The sequence below is a fragment of the Eucyclogobius newberryi genome, unplaced genomic scaffold (genome assembly GCF_026437365.1).
Source record: "Eucyclogobius newberryi isolate DKJ021-1_F unplaced genomic scaffold, fEucNew1.0.hap1 SCAF_14, whole genome shotgun sequence".
NCBI classification, from domain to species: Eukaryota; Metazoa; Chordata; class Actinopteri; order Gobiiformes; family Gobiidae; genus Eucyclogobius; species Eucyclogobius newberryi.
Window position 1 is genome coordinate 38,459,282 of NW_027315768.1, and position 20,193 is coordinate 38,479,474.

The 20,193-nt window shown below is 54.8% G+C and overlaps 1 protein-coding gene across 1 annotated transcript in view; it reads right to left on the reverse strand.

Annotated features, from left to right (window-relative positions):
- LOC140359129 (titin-like) overlaps nt 1-20,193 on the reverse strand; it is a 342,168-nt gene that overhangs the window by 74,599 nt on the left and 247,376 nt on the right. The window contains exons 116-119 of the mRNA XM_072443997.1: nt 6,122-6,409; nt 5,489-5,791; nt 2,449-2,751; nt 365-670 (exon numbers count right to left, since the gene is read on the reverse strand). Of these exons, the coding sequence (XP_072300098.1) occupies nt 365-670; nt 2,449-2,751; nt 5,489-5,791; nt 6,122-6,409 (1,200 nt within the window). The remainder of the gene's footprint in view (nt 1-364; nt 671-2,448; nt 2,752-5,488; nt 5,792-6,121; nt 6,410-20,193) is intronic.

Below are 20,193 nucleotides of genomic sequence, written 5' to 3' on the forward strand. Positions count from 1 at the left end.
CTTAAAGGCCCTTTACAGGCCCCTTACAGGCCCCTTACAGGCCCTTAAAGGCCCCTTAAAGGCCCTTTAAAGGCCCTTTACCCTAAAGGCCCTTAAAGGCCCCTTAAAAGCCCCTTAAAGCCCCTTAGAGCCCCCTTAAAGGCCCCTTAAAGGCCCCTTAAAAGCCCCTTAAAGGCCCTTTAAAGGCCCTTTACCCTAAAGGCCCTTAAAGGCCCCTTAAAAGCCCCTTAAAGCCCCTTAGAGGCCCCTTAAAAGCCCCTTAAAGCCCCTTAGAGGCCCCTTAAAGGCCCCTTAAAGGCCCCTTAAAAGCCCCTTAAAGGCCCCTTAAAGGCCCCTTACAGGCCCCTCCCGCCATGCTTCTCACCGATGATGTCCTTGGCCGTGTGCTTGCCGGGGACCTCGACCGCCTCGCCGAATCCCACCTTGTTGACGGCCGACACTCGGACCTGGTACTCGGACTTGTGGAGCAGGCTCTGGATGACGTAGCTCGTTTCCTGCAGGTTTCGTGGAACGTTGCAGCGGATCCAGTCGTTGGTGTCGGCGCGTTTACTCTCCACGAGGTACCCGAGGATGGCGCTCCCGCCGTTGTTAGCCGGAGCGCTCCACGACACGCTGATGGTGGAGTTTGTGGTGTCGGCGACGATGGGGTTCTGCACGGGCCCTGGAGGAGCTGCCATGAGAAGAGGAGGAACAGTTAGGGTCTATGCGGAGGGCCTCAGGTACTCTCTGATCGGGTTGTACGGGGTGTTTGGGGTACTCTCTGATGGGGTTATACGGGGTGTTTGGTGTACTCACTGATGGGGTTATACGGGGTGTTTGGTGTACTCACTGATGGGGTTATACGGGGTGTTTGGGGTACTCTCTGATGGGGTTATAAGGGGTGTTTGGGGTACTCACTGATGGGGTTATACGGGGTGTTTGGGGTACTCACTGATGGGGTTATACGGGGTGTTTGGGGTACTCTCTGATGGGGTTATACGGGGTGTTTGGGGTACTCACTGATGGGGTTATACGGGGTGTTTGGGGTACTCACTGATGGGGTTATACGGGGTGTTTGGGGTACTCTCTGATGGGGTTATACGGGGTGTTTGGGGTACTCACTGATGGGGATTTACTGGGTGTTTGGGGTACTCACTGATGGGTTTTTCCGGGTTTTTTGGGTACTCACTGATGGGGTGTAACAGGGTGTTTGGGGTACTCACTGATGGGGTGTAACAGGGTGTTTGGGGTACTCACTGATGGGGTGTAACAGGGTGTTTGGGGTACTCACTGATGGGGTGTAACAGGGTGTTTGGGGTACTCACTGATGGGGTGTAACAGGGTGTTTGGGGTACTCACTGATGGGTTATACGGGGTGTTTGGGGTACTCACTGATGGGTTATACGGGGTGTTTGGGGTACTCACTGATGGGGTGTAACAGGGTGTTTGGGGTACTCACTGATGGGGTGTAACAGGGTGTTTGGGGTACTCACTGATGGGTTATACGGGGTGTTTGGGGTACTCACTGATGGGTTATACGGGGTGTTTGGGGTACTCACTGATGGGGTGTAACAGGGTGTTTGGGGTACTCACTGATGGGGTGTAACAGGGTGTTTGGGGTACTCACTGATGGGGTGTAACAGGGTGTTTGGGGTACTCACTGATGGGGTGTAACAGGGTGTTTGGGGTACTCACTGATGGGGTGTAACAGGGTGTTTGGGGTACTCACTGATGGGGTGTAACAGGGTGTTTGGGGTACTCACTGATGGGGTGTAACAGGGTGTTTGGAGTACTCACTGATGGGTTATACGGGGTGTTTGGGGTACTCACTGATGGGGTGTAACAGGGTGTTTGGGGTACTCACTGATGGGTTATACGGGGTGTTTGGGGTACTCACTGATGGGTTATACGGGGTGTTTGGGGTACTCACTGATGGGGTGTAACAGGGTGTTTGGGGTACTCACTGATGGGTTATACGGGGTGTTTGGGGTACTCACTGATGGGGTGTAACAGGGTGTTTGGGGTACTCACTGATGGGGTGTAACAGGGTGTTTGGGGTACTCACTGATGGGGTGTAACAGGGTGTTTGGGGTACTCACTGATGGGGTGTAACAGGGTGTTTGGGGTACTCACTGATGGGGTGTAACAGGGTGTTTGGAGTACTCACTGATGGGTTATACGGGGTGTTTGGGGTACTCACTGATGGGGTGTAACAGGGTGTTTGGGGTACTCACTGATGGGTTATACGGGGTGTTTGGGGTACTCACTGATGGGTTATACGGGGTGTTTGGGGTACTCACTGATGGGGTGTAACAGGGTGTTTGGGGTACTCACTGATGGGTTATACGGGGTGTTTGGGGTACTCACTGATGGGGTGTAACAGGGTGTTTGGGGTACTCACTGATGGGGTGTAACAGGGTGTTTGGGGTACTCACTGATGGGGTGTAACAGGGTGTTTGGGGTACTCACTGATGGGGTTCATTGCGGTGGCTCCCGCAGACGCCTCGCTGGGCTTCCCGGCTCCTGCGATGTTGACAGCGGTGACTCTGTACTCGTACTCGGTTCCCTCGACCAGGGCGCTCACCTCCAGGCTGCGCTCGCTCAGAGGTTTGCGGCTCAGTTTGGTCCAGTTTAGTTCTTTTGTCTCTTTCTTCTCCAGGAAGAACCCAAGAATCGGCGACTTCCCGTCGTCCAGCGGCTCCTTCCAACTCACCGTCATTCGATCTTTGAGCACGTTAGTGACGAGCGGCGGCTCACAGGGGCCCGGGACGGCTGAGGGCCAGAGGGACAGTGTGAGGACTAAACCAGGCCTAAACCAGGCCTAAACCAGGCCTAAACCAGGACTAAACCAGGCCTAAACCAGGTCTAAACCAGGACTAAACCAGGCCTAAACCAGGCCTAAACCAGGACTAAACCAGGCCTAAACCAGGTCTAAACCAGGACTAAACCAGGCCTAAACCAGGTCTAAACCAGGACTAAACCAGGCCTAAACCAGGTCTAAACCAGGTTTAAACCAGGCCTAAACCAGGCCTAAACCAGGACTAAACCAGGCCTAAACCAGGACTAAACCAGGCCTAAACCAGGCCTAAACCAGGACTAAACCAGGCCTAAACCAGGACTAAACCAGGCCTAAACCAGGACTAAACCAGGACTAAACCAGGTTTAAACCAGGCCTAAACCAGGCCTAAACCAGGTTTAAACCAGGCCTAAACCAGGCCTAAACCAGGACTAAACCAGGCCTAAACCAGGACTAAACCAGGCCTAAACCAGGACTAAACCAGGTTTAAACCAGGCCTAAACCAGGCCTAAACCAGGTCTAAACCAGGACTAAACCAGGCCTAAACCAGGTCTAAACCAGGCCTAAACCAGGCCTAAACCAGGCCTAAACCAGGTCTAAACCAGGCCTAAACCAGGCCTAAACCAGGCCTAAACCAGGTCTAAACCAGGACTAAACCAGGCCTAAACCAGGCCTAAACCAGGACTGAACCAGGACTAAACCAGGCCTAAACCAGAACTAAACCAGGCCTAACCAGGCCTAAACCAGGTCTAAACCAGGTTTAAACCAGGCCTAAACCAGGACTGAACCAGGACTAAACCAGGTTTAAACCAGGCCTAAACCAGGACTGAACCAGGACTAAACCAGGTCTAAACCAGGACTAAACCAGGTCTAAACCAGGACTAAACTAGGACTAAACCAGGTCTAAACCAGGTTTAAACCAGGCCTAAACCAGGACTGAACCAGGACTAAACCAGGTCTAAACCAGGCCTAAACCAGGACTGAACCAGGACTAAACCAGGTCTAAACCAGGACTAAACCAGGTCTAAACCAGGACTAAACTAGGACTAAACCAGGCCTAAACCAGGACTAAACCAGGACTAAACCAGGTCTAAACCAGGACTAAACCAGGACTAAACTAGGACTAAACCAGGACTAAACCAGGACTAAACCAGGACTAAACCAGGACTAAACCAGGTCTAAACCAGGACTAAACTAGGACTAAACCAGGTCTAAACCAGGACTAAACTAGGACTAAACCAGGACTAAACCAGGACTAAACCAGGACTAAACCAGGTCTAAACCAGGACTAAACTAGGACTAAACCAGGTCTAAACCAGGACTAAACTAGGACTAAACCAGGACTAAACCAGGACTAAACCAGGACTAAACCAGGACTAAAGCAGGACTAAACCAGGACTAAACCAGGACTAAACTAAGACTAAACCAGGACTAAAGCAGGACTAAACCAGGACTAAACCAGGACTAAACTAAGACTAAACCAGGTCTAAACCAGGTCTAAACCAGGTCTAAACCAGGACTAAACCAGGTCTAAACCAGGACTAAACTAGGACTAAACCAGGTCTAAACCAGGACTAAACTAGGACTAAACCAGGTCTAAACCAGGACTAAACTAGGACTAAACCAGGACTAAACTAGGACTAAAGCAGGACTAAACCAGGACTAAACCAGGACTAAACTAGGACTAAACCAGGACTAAACCAGGACTAAACTAGGACTAAACTAGGACTAAACCAGGACTAAACCAGGACTAAACTAGGACTAAACCAGGACTAAACCAGGACTAAACTAGGACTAAACCAGGACTAAACTAGGACTAAACCAGGTCTAAACCAGGACTAAACCAGGACTAAAGCAGGACTAAACCAGGACTAAACCAGGACTAAACTAGGACTAAACCAGGACTAAACCAGGACTAAAGCAGGACTAAACCAGGTCTAAACCAGGACTAAACCAGGACTAAAGCAGGACTAAACCAGGACTAAACCAGGACTAAACTAGGACTAAACCAGGACTAAACCAGGACTAAAGCAGGACTAAACCAGGTCTAAACCAGGACTAAACCAGGTCTAAACCAGGACTAAACTAGGACTAAACCAGGTCTAAACCAGGACTAAACTAGGACTAAACCAGGTCTAAACCAGGACTAAACTAGGACTAAACCAGGACTAAACTAGGACTAAAGCAGGACTAAACCAGGACTAAACCAGGACTAAACTAGGACTAAACCAGGACTAAACCAGGACTAAACTAGGACTAAACTAGGACTAAACCAGGACTAAACCAGGACTAAACTAGGACTAAACCAGGACTAAACCAGGACTAAACTAGGACTAAACCAGGTCTAAACCAGGACTAAACTAGGACTAAACCAGGACTAAACTAGGACTAAACCAGGTCTAAACCAGGACTAAACCAGGACTAAAGCAGGACTAAACCAGGACTAAACCAGGACTAAACTAGGACTAAACCAGGACTAAACCAGGACTAAAGCAGGACTAAACCAGGTCTAAACCAGGACTAAACTAGGACTAAACCAGGACTAAACCAGGACTAAACCAGGACTAAACCAGGACTAAACCAGGACTAAAGCAGGACTAAACCAGGTCTAAACCAGGACTAAACTAGGACTAAACTAGGACTAAACCAGGACTAAACCAGGACTAAACCAGGACTAAACCAGGACTAAACCAGGACTAAACCAGGACTCACTGTAGGGGTTTCTGGTGACGACCGGTGCAGTGACCAGAGCGTCTCCGACTCCCCACATGTTCTCGGCTCTGATCCTGAACTGGTACTCGCGTCCCTCGATGAGTCGCTGCACGGTGAACTCCGGGGTGTCACCTTTGACCTTAGCTGATACCTGGGCCCACTCGGCGCGGCTCGTCTCACGTTTGTCCACGATGTAGGACTTGAGCGGTGCTCCTCCGTCCTGCAGCGGTGGTTCCCACGACAACTTCACACTGGTGGCACTGACCTCTGCGAAGGAGCAGCTGGCAGGAGCGCCCGGCACGTCTGCGACAGGGACACAGCGTGAGTCAATCAAAGTCACTGGAGCCTATCCCAGTGACTTTGGGCCGTAGGCGGGTACACCCTGGACACTATCACATTTTTTCACTAAGGACAATTTACAGGTGCTAATTGTCCTTAACACATGCATGTGTTGTGGGAGGAGCCAGAGAACCCGAGGAGAACCCACAGTATGACAAGGAGGACATGCAGACTCCGCCCACAGAGAGAATGCCATGTCTGGAATGAAACCCATGAGTATTGGGGGTGGAGAGCTCTAACCGCTCTGCCACCGTGCGTATAGACACATGAATGACACTTTGACGTGGGACTGACCGAGCACGTTGACCTCCACCTCCACGCTCTTGTTGCCGCTGGCGTTCTCTGCGCGGATGGTGTAAGTTCCGGTGTGTTCTTTGGTTACGTCGCTCATCTCGAGCTGGAAGTGATTCCGCGTCTGCGTGATCACGTGACCCGGGCCGGACTTCAGGGTCTGGTCTCCTCTGGACCATGTGACCCGGGGCATGGGTTTCCCGAAGACCTGGGCCTCCAGCAGCAGCGTGGACCTGGCCTTCACCTTAAAGCCCTTCTGCATGCGCGCCGTCAGCTCGATCCGGGGCGGGACTGTGGAGAGGGCAGCGTCAGAACCAGAACTAGGACCAGGACTAGGACCAGGACTACGACCAGGACTACAGCAGCGTCAGAACCAGAACTAGGACCAGGACTAGGACCAGGACTACGACCAGGACTACAGCAGCGTCAGAACCAGAACTAGGACCAGGACTAGGACCAGGACTACGACCAGGACTACAGCAGCGTAAGAACCAGGACTAGGACCAGGACTAGGACCAGGACTACGACCAGGACTACAGCAGCGTAAGAACCAGGACTAGGACCAGGACTACGACCAGGACTACAGCAGCGTAAGAACCAGGACTAGGACCAGGACTAGGACCAGGACTACGACCAGGACTACAGCAGCGTAAGAACCAGGACTAGGACCAGGACTAGGACCAGGACTACGACCAGGACTACAGCAGCGTAAGAACCAGGACTAGGACCAGGACTACGACCAGGACTACAGCAGCGTAAGAACCAGGACTAGGACCAGGACTAGGACCAGGACTACGACCAGGACTACAGCAGCGTAAGAACCAGGACTAGGACCAGGACTAGGACCAGGACTACGACCAGGACTACAGCAGCATAAGAACCAGGACTAGGACCAGGACTAGGACCAGGACTACGACCAGGACTACAGCAGCGTAAGAACCAGGACTAGGACCAGGACTAGGACTACGACCAGGACTACAGCAGCGTAAGAACCAGGACTAGGACCAGGACTAGGACCAGGACTACGACCAGGACTACAGCAGCGTAAGAACCAGGACTAGGACCAGGACTAGGACCAGGACTACGACCAGGACTACAGCAGCGTAAGAACCAGGACTAGGACCAGGACTAGGACCAGGACTACGACCAGGACTACAGCAGCGTAAGAACCAGGACTAGGACCAGGACTAGGACCAGGACTACGACCAGGACTACAGCAGCGTAAGAACCAGGACTAGGACCAGGACTAGGACCAGGACTACGACCAGGACTACAGCAGCGTAAGAACCAGGACTAGGACCAGGACTAGGACCAGGACTACGACCAGGACTACAGCAGCGTAAGAACCAGGACTAGGACCAGGACTAGGACCAGGACTACGACCAGGACTACAGCAGCGTAAGAACCAGGACTAGGACCAGGACTAGGACCAGGACTACGACCAGGACTACAGCAGCGTAAGAACCAGGACTAGGACCAGGACTAGGACCAGGACTACGACCAGGACCAGGACCAGGACCAGGACTAGGACTACAGCAGCGTAAGAACCAGGACTACGACCAGGACCAGGACCAGGACTAGGACCAGGACTAGGACCAGGACCAGGACTAGGACCAGGACTAGGACTACAGCAGCGTAAGAACCAGGACTACGACCAGGACCAGGACCAGGACTAGGACCAGGACTAGGACCAGGACTAGGACCAGGACTACGACCAGGACTACAGCAGCGTAAGAACCAGGACTAGGACCAGGACTAGGACCAGGACTACGACCAGGACTACAGCAGCGTAAGAACCAGGACTAGGACCAGGACTAGGACCAGGACTACGACCAGGACCAGGACCAGGACCAGGACTAGGACTACAGCAGCGTAAGAACCAGGACTACGACCAGGACCAGGACCAGGACTAGGACCAGGACTAGGACCAGGACCAGGACTAGGACCAGGACTAGGACTACAGCAGCGTAAGAACCAGGACTACGACCAGGACCAGGACCAGGACTAGGACCAGGACTAGGACCAGGACTAGGACCAGGACCAGGACCAGGACCAGGACCAGGACTACGACCAGGACTAGGACCAGGCCCAGGACTAGGACCAGGACTAGGACCAGGTCTAGGCCTAGGACCAGGACTACAGCAGCGTAAGAACCAGGACTAGGACCAGGACTAGGACCAGGACTACGACCAGGACTACAGCAGCGTAAGAACCAGGACTAGGACCAGGACTAGGACCAGGACTACGACCAGGACTACAGCAGCGTAAGAACCAGGACTAGGACCAGGACTAGGACCAGGACTACGACCAGGACTACAGCAGCGTAAGAACCAGGACTAGGACCAGGACTAGGACCAGGACTACGACCAGGACTACAGCAGCGTAAGAACCAGGACTAGGACCAGGACTAGGACCAGGACTACGACCAGGACTACAGCAGCGTAAGAACCAGGACTAGGACCAGGACTAGGACCAGGACTACGACCAGGACTACAGCAGCGTAAGAACCAGGACTAGGACCAGGACTAGGACCAGGACTACGACCAGGACTACAGCAGCGTAAGAACCAGGACTAGGACCAGGACTAGGACCAGGACTACGACCAGGACCAGGACCAGGACCAGGACTAGGACTACAGCAGCGTAAGAACCAGGACTACGACCAGGACCAGGACCAGGACTAGGACCAGGACTAGGACCAGGACCAGGACTAGGACCAGGACTACGACCAGGACTACAGCAGCGTAAGAACCAGGACTAGGACCAGGACTAGGACCAGGACTACGACCAGGACTACAGCAGCGTAAGAACCAGGACTAGGACCAGGACTAGGACCAGGACTACGACCAGGACTACAGCAGCGTAAGAACCAGGACTAGGACCAGGACTAGGACCAGGACTACGACCAGGACTACAGCAGCGTAAGAACCAGGACTAGGACCAGGACTAGGACCAGGACTACGACCAGGACTACAGCAGCGTAAGAACCAGGACTAGGACCAGGACTAGGACCAGGACTACGACCAGGACTACAGCAGCGTAAGAACCAGGACTAGGACCAGGACTAGGACCAGGACTACGACCAGGACCAGGACCAGGACCAGGACTAGGACTACAGCAGCGTAAGAACCAGGACTACGACCAGGACCAGGACCAGGACTAGGACCAGGACTAGGACCAGGACCAGGACTAGGACCAGGACTAGGACTACAGCAGCGTAAGAACCAGGACTACGACCAGGACCAGGACCAGGACTAGGACCAGGACTAGGACCAGGACTAGGACCAGGACTACGACCAGGACTACAGCAGCGTAAGAACCAGGACTAGGACCAGGACTAGGACCAGGACTACGACCAGGACTACAGCAGCGTAAGAACCAGGACTAGGACCAGGACTAGGACCAGGACTACGACCAGGACCAGGACCAGGACCAGGACTAGGACTACAGCAGCGTAAGAACCAGGACTACGACCAGGACCAGGACCAGGACTAGGACCAGGACTAGAACCAGGACCAGGACTAGGACCAGGACTAGGACTACAGCAGCGTAAGAACCAGGACTACGACCAGGACCAGGACCAGGACTAGGACCAGGACTAGGACCAGGACTAGGACCAGGACCAGGACCAGGACCAGGACCAGGACTACGACCAGGACTAGGACCAGGCCCAGGACTAGGACCAGGACTAGGACCAGGTCTAGGCCTAGGACCAGGACTACAGCAGCGTAAGAACCAGGACTAGGACCAGGACTAGGACCAGGACTACGACCAGGACTACAGCAGCGTAAGAACCAGGACTAGGACCAGGACTAGGACCAGGACTACGACCAGGACTACAGCAGCGTAAGAACCAGGACTAGGACCAGGACTAGGACCAGGACTACGACCAGGACTACAGCAGCGTAAGAACCAGGACTAGGACCAGGACTAGGACCAGGACTACGACCAGGACTACAGCAGCGTAAGAACCAGGACTAGGACCAGGACTAGGACCAGGACTACGACCAGGACTACAGCAGCGTAAGAACCAGGACTAGGACCAGGACTAGGACCAGGACTACGACCAGGACTACAGCAGCGTAAGAACCAGGACTAGGACCAGGACTACGACCAGGACCAGGACCAGGACCAGGACTAGGACTACAGCAGCGTAAGAACCAGGACTACGACCAGGACCAGGACCAGGACTAGGACCAGGACTAGGACCAGGACCAGGACTAGGACCAGGACTAGGACTACAGCAGCGTAAGAACCAGGACTACGACCAGGACCAGGACCAGGACTAGGACCAGGACTAGGACCAGGACTAGGACCAGGACTACAGCAGCGTCAGAACCAGAACTAGGACCAGGACTAGGACCAGGACTAGGACCAGGACTACAGCAGCGTAAGAACCAGGACTAGGACCAGGACTAGGACCAGGACTACGACCAGGACTACAGCAGCGTAAGAACCAGGACTAGGACCAGGACTAGGACCAGGACTACGACCAGGACTACAGCAGCGTAAGAACCAGGACTAGGACCAGGACTAGGACCAGGACTACGACCAGGACTACAGCAGCGTAAGAACCAGGACTAGGACCAGGACTAGGACCAGGACTACGACCAGGACTACAGCAGCGTAAGAACCAGGACTAGGACCAGGACTAGGACCAGGACTACGACCAGGACTACAGCAGCGTAAGAACCAGGACTAGGACCAGGACTAGGACCAGGACTACGACCAGGACTACAGCAGCGTAAGAACCAGGACTAGGACCAGGACTAGGACCAGGACTACGACCAGGACTACAGCAGCGTAAGAACCAGGACTAGGACCAGGACTAGGACCAGGACTACGACCAGGACTACAGCAGCGTAAGAACCAGGACTAGGACCAGGACTAGGACCAGGACTACGACCAGGACTACAGCAGCGTAAGAACCAGGACTAGGACCAGGACTAGGACCAGGACTAGGACCAGGACTACGACCAGGACTACAGCAGCGTAAGAACCAGGACTAGGACCAGGACTAGGACCAGGACTACGACCAGGACTACAGCAGCGTCAGAACCAGAACTAGGACCAGGACTAGGACCAGGACTACGACCAGGACTACAGCAGCGTAAGAACCAGGACTAGGACCAGGACTAGGACCAGGACTACGACCAGGACTACAGCAGCGTAAGAACCAGGACTAGGACCAGGACTAGGACCAGGACTACGACCAGGACTACAGCAGCGTAAGAACCAGGACTAGGACCAGGACTAGGACCAGGACTACGACCTGGACTACAGCAGCGTAAGAACCAGGACTAGGACCAGGACTAGGACCAGGACTACGACCAGGACTACAGCAGCGTAAGAACCAGGACTAGGACCAGGACTAGGACCAGGACTACGACCAGGACTACAGCAGCGTAAGAACCAGGACTAGGACCAGGACTAGGACCAGGACTACGACCAGGACTACAGCAGCGTAAGAACCAGGACTAGGACCAGGACTAGGACCAGGACTACGACCAGGACTACAGCAGCGTAAGAACCAGGACTAGGACCAGGACTAGGACCAGGACTACGACCAGGACTACAGCAGCGTAAGAACCAGGACTAGGACCAGGACTAGGACCAGGACTACGACCAGGACTACAGCAGCGTAAGAACCAGGACTAGGACCAGGACTAGGACCAGGACTACGACCAGGACTACAGCAGCGTAAGAACCAGGACTAGGACCAGGACTAGGACCAGGACTACGACCAGGACCAGGACCAGGACCAGGACTAGGACTACAGCAGCGTAAGAACCAGGACTACGACCAGGACCAGGACCAGGACTAGGACCAGGACTAGGACCAGGACCAGGACTAGGACCAGGACTACGACCAGGACTACAGCAGCGTAAGAACCAGGACTAGGACCAGGACTAGGACCAGGACTACGACCAGGACTACAGCAGCGTAAGAACCAGGACTAGGACCAGGACTAGGACCAGGACTACGACCAGGACTACAGCAGCGTAAGAACCAGGACTAGGACCAGGACTAGGACCAGGACTACGACCAGGACTACAGCAGCGTAAGAACCAGGACTAGGACCAGGACTAGGACCAGGACTACGACCAGGACTACAGCAGCGTAAGAACCAGGACTAGGACCAGGACTAGGACCAGGACTACGACCAGGACTACAGCAGCGTAAGAACCAGGACTAGGACCAGGACTAGGACCAGGACTACGACCAGGACCAGGACCAGGACCAGGACTAGGACTACAGCAGCGTAAGAACCAGGACTACGACCAGGACCAGGACCAGGACTAGGACCAGGACTAGGACCAGGACCAGGACTAGGACCAGGACTAGGACTACAGCAGCGTAAGAACCAGGACTACGACCAGGACCAGGACCAGGACTAGGACCAGGACTAGGACCAGGACTAGGACCAGGACTACAGCAGCGTCAGAACCAGAACTAGGACCAGGACTAGGACCAGGACTAGGACCAGGACTACAGCAGCGTAAGAACCAGGACTAGGACCAGGACTAGGACCAGGACTACGACCAGGACTACAGCAGCGTAAGAACCAGGACTAGGACCAGGACTAGGACCAGGACTACGACCAGGACTACAGCAGCGTAAGAACCAGGACTAGGACCAGGACTAGGACCAGGACTACGACCAGGACTACAGCAGCGTAAGAACCAGGACTAGGACCAGGACTAGGACCAGGACTACGACCAGGACTACAGCAGCGTAAGAACCAGGACTAGGACCAGGACTAGGACCAGGACTACGACCAGGACTACAGCAGCGTAAGAACCAGGACTAGGACCAGGACTAGGACCAGGACTACGACCAGGACCAGGACCAGGACCAGGACTAGGACTACAGCAGCGTAAGAACCAGGACTACGACCAGGACCAGGACCAGGACTAGGACCAGGACTAGGACCAGGACCAGGACTAGGACCAGGACTAGGACTACAGCAGCGTAAGAACCAGGACTACGACCAGGACCAGGACCAGGACTACGACCAGGACTAGGACCAGGCCCAGGACTAGGACCAGGACTAGGACCAGGTCTAGGCCTAGGACCAGGACTACAGCAGCGTAAGAACCAGGACTAGGACCAGGACTAGGACTAGGACCAGGACTACAGCAGCGTAAGAACCAGGACTAGGACCAGGACCAGGACCAGGACTAGGACCAGGACTAGGACCAGGACCAGGACCAGGACTAGGACTAGGACCAGGACTAGGACCAGGACCAGGACTACGACCAGGACTAGGACCAGGACCAGGACCAGGACCAGGACCAGGACTAGGACTAGGACCAGGACTAGGACCAGGACCAGGACTACGACCAGGACTAGGACCAGGACTACGACCAGGACTAGGACCAGGACTACAGCAGCGTAAGAACCAGGACTACGACCAGGACCAGGACCAGGACTAGGACCAGGACTAGGACCAGGACCAGGACCAGGACTAGGACTAGGACCAGGACTAGGACCAGGACCAGGACTACGACCAGGACTAGGACCAGGCCCAGGACTAGGACCAGGACTAGGACCAGGTCTAGGCCTAGGACCAGGACTACAGCAGCGTAAGAACCAGGACTAGGACCAGGACTAGGACTAGGACCAGGACTACAGCAGTGTAAGAACCAGGACTAGGACCAGGACCAGGACTAGGACTAGGACCAGGACCAGGACCAGGACTAGGACTAGGACCAGGACTAGGACCAGGACCAGGACCAGGACTACGACCAGGACTAGGACCAGGCCCAGGACCAGGACCAGGACCAGGACTAGGACTAGGACCAGGTCTAGGCCTAGGACCAGGACTACAGCAGCGTAAGAACCAGGACTAGGACCAGGACTAGGACTAGGACCAGGACCAGGACTACGACCAGGACTAGGACCAGGACCAGGACCAGGACCAGGACTAGGACTAGGACCAGGACCAGGACTACGACCAGGACTAGGACCAGGACTACGACCAGGACTAGGACCAGGACTAGGACCAGGACCAGGACCAGGACCAGGACTAGGACTACAGCAGCGTAAGAACCAGGACTACGACCAGGACCAGGACCAGGACTAGGACCAGGACTAGGACCAGGACTAGGACCAGGACCAGGACTAGGACCAGGACTAGGACTACAGCAGCGTAAGAACCAGGACTACGACCAGGACCAGGACCAGGACTAGGACCAGGACTAGGACCAGGACTAGGACCAGGACCAGGACCAGGACCAGGACCAGGACTAGGACTAGGACCAGGACTAGGACCAGGACCAGGACTACGACCAGGACTAGGACCAGGCCCAGGACTAGGACCAGGACTAGGACCAGGTCTAGGCCTAGGACCAGGACTACAGCAGCGTAAGAACCAGGACTAGGACCAGGACTAGGACTAGGACCAGGACCAGGACCAGGACTACGACCAGGACTAGGACCAGGACTAGGACCAGGACCAGGACTACGACCAGGACTAGGACCAGGACTACGACCAGGACTAGGACCAGGACTAGGACCAGGACCAGGACCAGGACTAGGACCAGGACTAGGACTAGGACCAGGACTAGGACCAGGACCAGGACTAGGACCAGGACTAGGACTACAGCAGCGTAAGAACCAGGACTACGACCAGGACCAGGACCAGGACTAGGACCAGGACTAGGACCAGGACTAGGACCAGGACCAGGACCAGGACCAGGACTAGGACTAGGACTAGGACCAGGACTAGGACCAGGACCAGGACTACGACCAGGACTAGGACCAGGCCCAGGACTAGGACCAGGACTAGGACCAGGTCTAGGCCTAGGACCAGGACTACAGCAGCGTAAGAACCAGGACCAGGACCAGGACTACGACCAGGACTAGGACCAGGACCAGGACCAGGACCAGGACTAGGACTAGGACCAGGACTAGGACCAGGACCAGGACTACGACCAGGACTAGGACCAGGCCCAGGACTAGGACCAGGACTAGGACCAGGTCTAGGCCTAGGACCAGGACTAGGACCAGGACTAGGACCAGGACCAGGACTAGGACTAGGACCAGGACTAGGACCAGGACCAGGACTACGACCAGGACTAGGACCAGGCCCAGGACTAGGACCAGGACTAGGACTACAGCAGCGTAAGAACCAGGACTAGGACCAGGACTAGGACCAGGACCAGGACCAGGACCAGGACTAGGACTAGGACCAGGACTAGGACCAGGACCAGGACTACGACCAGGACTAGGACCAGGCCCAGGACTAGGACCAGGACTAGGACCAGGACTAGGACTAGGACTAGGACCAGGACTACAGCAGCGTAAGAACCAGGACTAGGACCAGGACCAGGACTAGGACTAGGACCAGGACCAGGACTAGGACCAGGACCAGGACCAGGACTAGGACTAGGACCAGGACTAGGACCAGGACCAGGACTACGACCAGGACTAGGACCAGGCCCAGGACCAGGACCAGGACTAGGACTAGGACCAGGACTACAGCAGCGTAAGAACCAGGACTAGGACCAGGACTAGGACTAGGACCAGGACCAGGACTACGACCAGGACTAGGACCAGGACCAGGACCAGGACCAGGACTAGGACTAGGACCAGGACCAGGACTACGACCAGGACTAGGACCAGGACTAGGACCAGGACCAGGACCAGGACCAGGACCAGGACTAGGACTACAGCAGCGTAAGAACCAGGACTACGACCAGGACCAGGACCAGGACTAGGACCAGGACTAGGACCAGGACTAGGACCAGGACCAGGACTAGGACCAGGACTAGGACTACAGCAGCGTAAGAACCAGGACTACGACCAGGACCAGGACCAGGACTAGGACCAGGACTAGGACCAGGACTAGGACCAGGACCAGGACCAGGACTAGGACTAGGACCAGGACTAGGACCAGGACCAGGACTACGACCAGGACTAGGACCAGGCCCAGGACTAGGACCAGGACTAGGACCAGGTCTAGGCCTAGGACCAGGACTACAGCAGCGTAAGAACCAGGACTAGGACCAGGACTAGGACTAGGACCAGGACCAGGACCAGGACTACGACCAGGACTAGGACCAGGACTAGGACCAGGACCAGGACTACGACCAGGACTAGGACCAGGACTACGACCAGGACTAGGACCAGGACTAGGACCAGGACCAGGACCAGGACCAGGACTAGGACTACAGCAGCGTAAGAACCAGGACTACGACCAGGACCAGGACTAGGACCAGGACTAGGACCAGGACTAGGACCAGGACCAGGACTAGGACCAGGACTAGGACTACAGCAGCGTAAGAACCAGGACTACGACCAGGACCAGGACCAGGACTAGGACCAGGACTAGGACCAGGACCAGGACCAGGACCAGGACTAGGACTAGGACCAGGACTAGGACCAGGACCAGGACTAGGACCAGGCCCAGGACTAGGACTAGGACCAGGACTAGGACCAGGACCAGGACTACGACCAGGACTAGGACCAGGCCCAGGACTAGGACCAGGACTAGGACCAGGTCTAGGCCTAGGACCAGGACTACAGCAGCGTAAGAACCAGGACTAGGACCAGGACTAGGACTAGGACCAGGACCAGGACCAGGACTACGACCAGGACTAGGACCAGGACCAGGACCAGGACCAGGACCAGGACTAGGACTAGGACCAGGACTAGGACCAGGACCAGGACTACGACCAGGACTAGGACCAGGCCCAGGACTAGGACCAGGACTAGGACCAGGTCTAGGCCTAGGACCAGGACTACAGCAGCGTAAGAACCAGGACTAGGACCAGGACTAGGACCAGGACCAGGACCAGGACCAGGACTAGGACTAGGACCAGGACTAGGACCAGGACCAGGACTACGACCAGGACTAGGACCAGGCCCAGGACTAGGACCAGGACTAGGACCAGGTCTAGGCCTAGGACCAGGACTACAGCAGCGTAAGAACCAGGACTAGGACCAGGACTAGGACCAGGACTACGACCAGGACTACAGCAGCGTAAGAACCAGGACTAGGACCAGGACTAGGACCAGGACCAGGACCAGGACTAGGACTAGGACCAGGACTAGGACCAGGACCAGGACTACGACCAGGACTAGGACCAGGCCCAGGACTAGGACCAGGACTAGGACCAGGACTAGGACTAGGACCAGGACTACAGCAGCGTAAGAACCAGGACTAGGACCAGGACCAGGACTAGGACTAGGACCAGGACCAGGACTAGGACCAGGACCAGGACCAGGACTAGGACTAGGACCAGGACTAGGACCAGGACCAGGACTACGACCAGGACTAGGACCAGGCCCAGGACCAGGACCAGGACTAGGACTAGGACCAGGTCTAGGCCTAGGACCAGGACTACAGCAGCGTAAGAACCAGGACTAGGACCAGGACTAGGACTAGGACCAGGACCAGGACTACGACCAGGACTAGGACCAGGACCAGGACCAGGACCAGGACTAGGACTAGGACCAGGTCTAGGCCTAGGACCAGGACTACAGCAGCGTAAGAACCAGGACTAGGACCAGGACTAGGACTAGGACCAGGACCAGGACTACGACCAGGACTAGGACCAGGACCAGGACCAGGACCAGGACTAGGACTAGGACCAGGACCAGGACTACGACCAGGACTAGGACCAGGACTACGACCAGGACTAGGACCAGGACCAGGACCAGGACCAGGACCAGGACTAGGACTACAGCAGCGTAAGAACCAGGACTACGACCAGGACCAGGACCAGGACTAGGACCAGGACTAGGACCAGGACTAGGACCAGGACCAGGACTAGGACCAGGACTAGGACTACAGCAGCGTAAGAACCAGGACTACGACCAGGACCAGGACCAGGACTAGGACCAGGACTAGGACCAGGACTAGGACCAGGACCAGGACCAGGACCAGGACTAGGACTAGGACCAGGACTAGGACCAGGACCAGGACTACGACCAGGACTAGGACCAGGCCCAGGACTAGGACCAGGACTAGGACCAGGTCTAGGCCTAGGACCAGGACTACAGCAGCGTAAGAACCAGGACTAGGACCAGGACTAGGACTAGGACCAGGACCAGGACCAGGACTACGACCAGGACTAGGACCAGGACTAGGACCAGGACCAGGACTACGACCAGGACTAGGACCAGGACTACGACCAGGACTAGGACCAGGACTAGGACCAGGACCAGGACCAGGACCAGGACTAGGACTACAGCAGCGTAAGAACCAGGACTACGACCAGGACCAGGACCAGGACTAGGACCAGGACTAGGACCAGGACTAGGACCAGGACCAGGACTAGGACCAGGACTAGGACTACAGCAGCGTAAGAACCAGGACTACGACCAGGACCAGGACCAGGACTAGGACCAGGACTAGGACCAGGACTAGGACCAGGACCAGGACCAGGACCAGGACTAGGACTAGGACCAGGACTAGGACCAGGACCAGGACTACGACCAGGACTAGGACCAGGCCCAGGACTAGGACTAGGACCAGGACTAGGACCAGGACCAGGACTACGACCAGGACTAGGACCAGGCCCAGGACTAGGACCAGGACTAGGACCAGGTCTAGGCCTAGGACCAGGACTACAGCAGCGTAAGAACCAGGACTAGGACCAGGACTAGGACTAGGACCAGGACCAGGACCAGGACTACGACCAGGACTAGGACCAGGACCAGGACCAGGACCAGGACTAGGACTAGGACCAGGACTAGGACCAGGACCAGGACTACGACCAGGACTAGGACCAGGCCCAGGACTAGGACCAGGACTAGGACCAGGTCTAGGCCTAGGACCAGGACTACAGCAGCGTAAGAACCAGGACTAGGACCAGGACTAGGACCAGGACTACGACCAGGACTACAGCAGCGTAAGAACCAGGACTAGGACCAGGACTACGACCAGGACTACAGCAGTTGGAAAAAGTTCTGTGAAACAGTACCTCACTTGACAATAAACTGAATCTGGATCTTGAGGACTACCGGGACTAACCAGGATAAACCAGCATCAAGTCTATAACATGTCTTTAACATGTCTATAACAGGTCTATCACAGGAGCCTAGTGTACAGGGGTAAGTGGGAGGAGCCTAGTGTACAGGGTTAAGTGGGAGGAGCCTAGTGTAGATGGTTAAGTGGGAGGAGCCTAGTGTACAGGGTTAAGTGGGAGGAGCCTAGTGTAGATGGTTAAGTGGGAGGAGCCTAGTGTACAGGGTTAAGTGGTGTCTATAATAAATGTCTATAACAGGTCTATAACATGTCTATCACATGTCTATCACAGGTCTATCACAGGTCTATCACATGTCTATCACATGTCTAACACAGGTCTATCACAGGTCTATCACAGGTCTATCACATGTCTATAACATGTCTATAACATGTCTAACAAAGGTCTATCACATGTCTATCACAGGTCTATCACATGTCTAACACAGGTCTATCACATGTCTATCACAGGTCTATCACATGTCTATCACATGTCTATCACATGTCTATCACAGGTCTATCACAGGTCTATCACATGTCTATAACATGTCTAACAAAGGTCTATCACATGTCTATCACAGGTCTATCACATGTCTAACACAGGTCTATCACATGTCTATCACATGTCTATCACATGTCTATCACATGTCTATCACAGGTCTATCACAGGTCTATCACATGTCTATAACATGTCTATCACAGGTCTATCACAGGTCTATCACAGGTCTATCACAGGTCTATCACATGTCTATCACATGTCTATCACAGGTCTATCACATGTCTATCACATGTCTATCACATGTCTATCACATGTCTATCACAGGTCTATCACATGTCTAACACAGGTCTATCACATGTCTATAACATGTCTATCACATGTCTATCACATGTCTATCACAGGTCTATCACAGGTCTATCACATGTCTATAACATGTCTATCACAGGTCTATCACAGGTCTATCACAGGTCTATCACATGTCTATCACATGTCTATCACATGTCTATCACAGGTCTATCACATGTCTATCACATGTCTATCACAGGTCTATCACAGGTCTATCACATGTCTATCACATGTCTATCACAGGTCTATCACATGTCTA